Source organism: Nanorana parkeri, unplaced genomic scaffold, assembly GCF_000935625.1.
Source record: "Nanorana parkeri isolate BGI_ZX_2015 unplaced genomic scaffold, ASM93562v1 scaffold195, whole genome shotgun sequence".
Classification (NCBI taxonomy): Eukaryota; Metazoa; Chordata; class Amphibia; order Anura; family Dicroglossidae; genus Nanorana; species Nanorana parkeri.
In genome coordinates, this window is record NW_017306463.1 from 635,484 (window position 1) to 636,709 (window position 1,226).

General features: G+C 41.6%; 1 protein-coding gene across 1 annotated transcript in view; it reads right to left on the reverse strand.

The window, feature by feature from the left end:
* Positions 1–1,226, reverse strand: part of GAN (gigaxonin) — a 58,320-nt gene that overhangs the window by 22,307 nt on the left and 34,787 nt on the right. The window contains exons 8-9 of the mRNA XM_018555382.1: positions 522–658; positions 317–445 (exon numbers count right to left, since the gene is read on the reverse strand). Of these exons, the coding sequence (XP_018410884.1) occupies positions 317–445; positions 522–658 (266 nt within the window). The remainder of the gene's footprint in view (positions 1–316; positions 446–521; positions 659–1,226) is intronic.

Here is a 1,226-nt window from a genome sequence, read left to right on the forward strand (position 1 = left end):
GGGGGGGGGTTGCCAATATGAATACTAATGAATGGGGGGTGGAGAGCTCAGCTGTAATCTACACAGAGCACAGAGGCGGCCATTGCCATGAGGAGATGAAGAGGAACGCTAACACATGTAGGATACCACATAAGAAAGATGTACTAAACTTCACTTCGTCCTCAAATTGGGTGGGCAGTAACATGAAACAAAACCATAGATGATGGATACTATCACTTCAGTGACGGCAGTATCATTTCTGCACATTCAACAGTATAAAAAAATAATAATAATTTGAGGACTGAACTTTTAAACAGTAAAATGAAGCACAATGTACCTTTTAAAGTCATCATGGTAGAATTCAGATTTACAGGCCACCATTTCACTATTTTGCTCATTTTCCCGACTTCTGACTCCACCAAAGACATAAAGTTCCATACCGACCCCACATGCTACCGCCCCAAACCTGCGAAAAAAAGACAATTTAGAGAAAAGCCAGATTCCAGGAGAGTTTCTCCAGAATATTACAAGAGGCCTCTCACCTTCTTTCCTTCAGGGGACATATCGCTGTCCACTGCTGTATTTTGGGATCATAACACTCAACAGACTCAAAAAGCTTTCCAAATGATCCTCCTCCCATTGCAAAGATTTTCTTCTTCATTGCGGCATAGCAGCCGATCTGTTTTTAACCAACAAATACCAAGTCAACACATGTGGAATCTACAAAGCAGATATACAGAGTAGGCACTTTTAAAGTGTAGGTGCATAACACTGTTTTGGGGATTTAAAGAGCCCTGAGAAGTGCACATGAAGATATACAAATACTTCCAGACATTTTAGTCAGCCATTGGCTTGAGGGCCCTTTGCTACCATAAAATGGCTCCATTAAATCAATAAGGAGAGGCCAATGATAAGCTGGTCATCTTTTCAATAAGTGAGCAGGTTTAAGGCCCAACTTCTCATTCAGCTGATGTATGCTAGGGATGGGTGAGGAAGAAGGAAGTGTGCAGTAGCTCAGAAGAGTGTGATGTCTAGGCTTGCCTTGCTTTAATAACCACGGGTCATAGCAGAATCCTGCACAGCTGTGACATTCAGAGTAGAAGCAGGAGTGGCCATACCAGATACACATTAAAAGCCCAGCACATCATAATGGCAGCTGAAGTGTACACACACCTCTTAAAGTGACACTAAACACAGGATTTAAAGGCTAAGTTCACCTTCTGCAAAAATTAAGGAAATTATATATA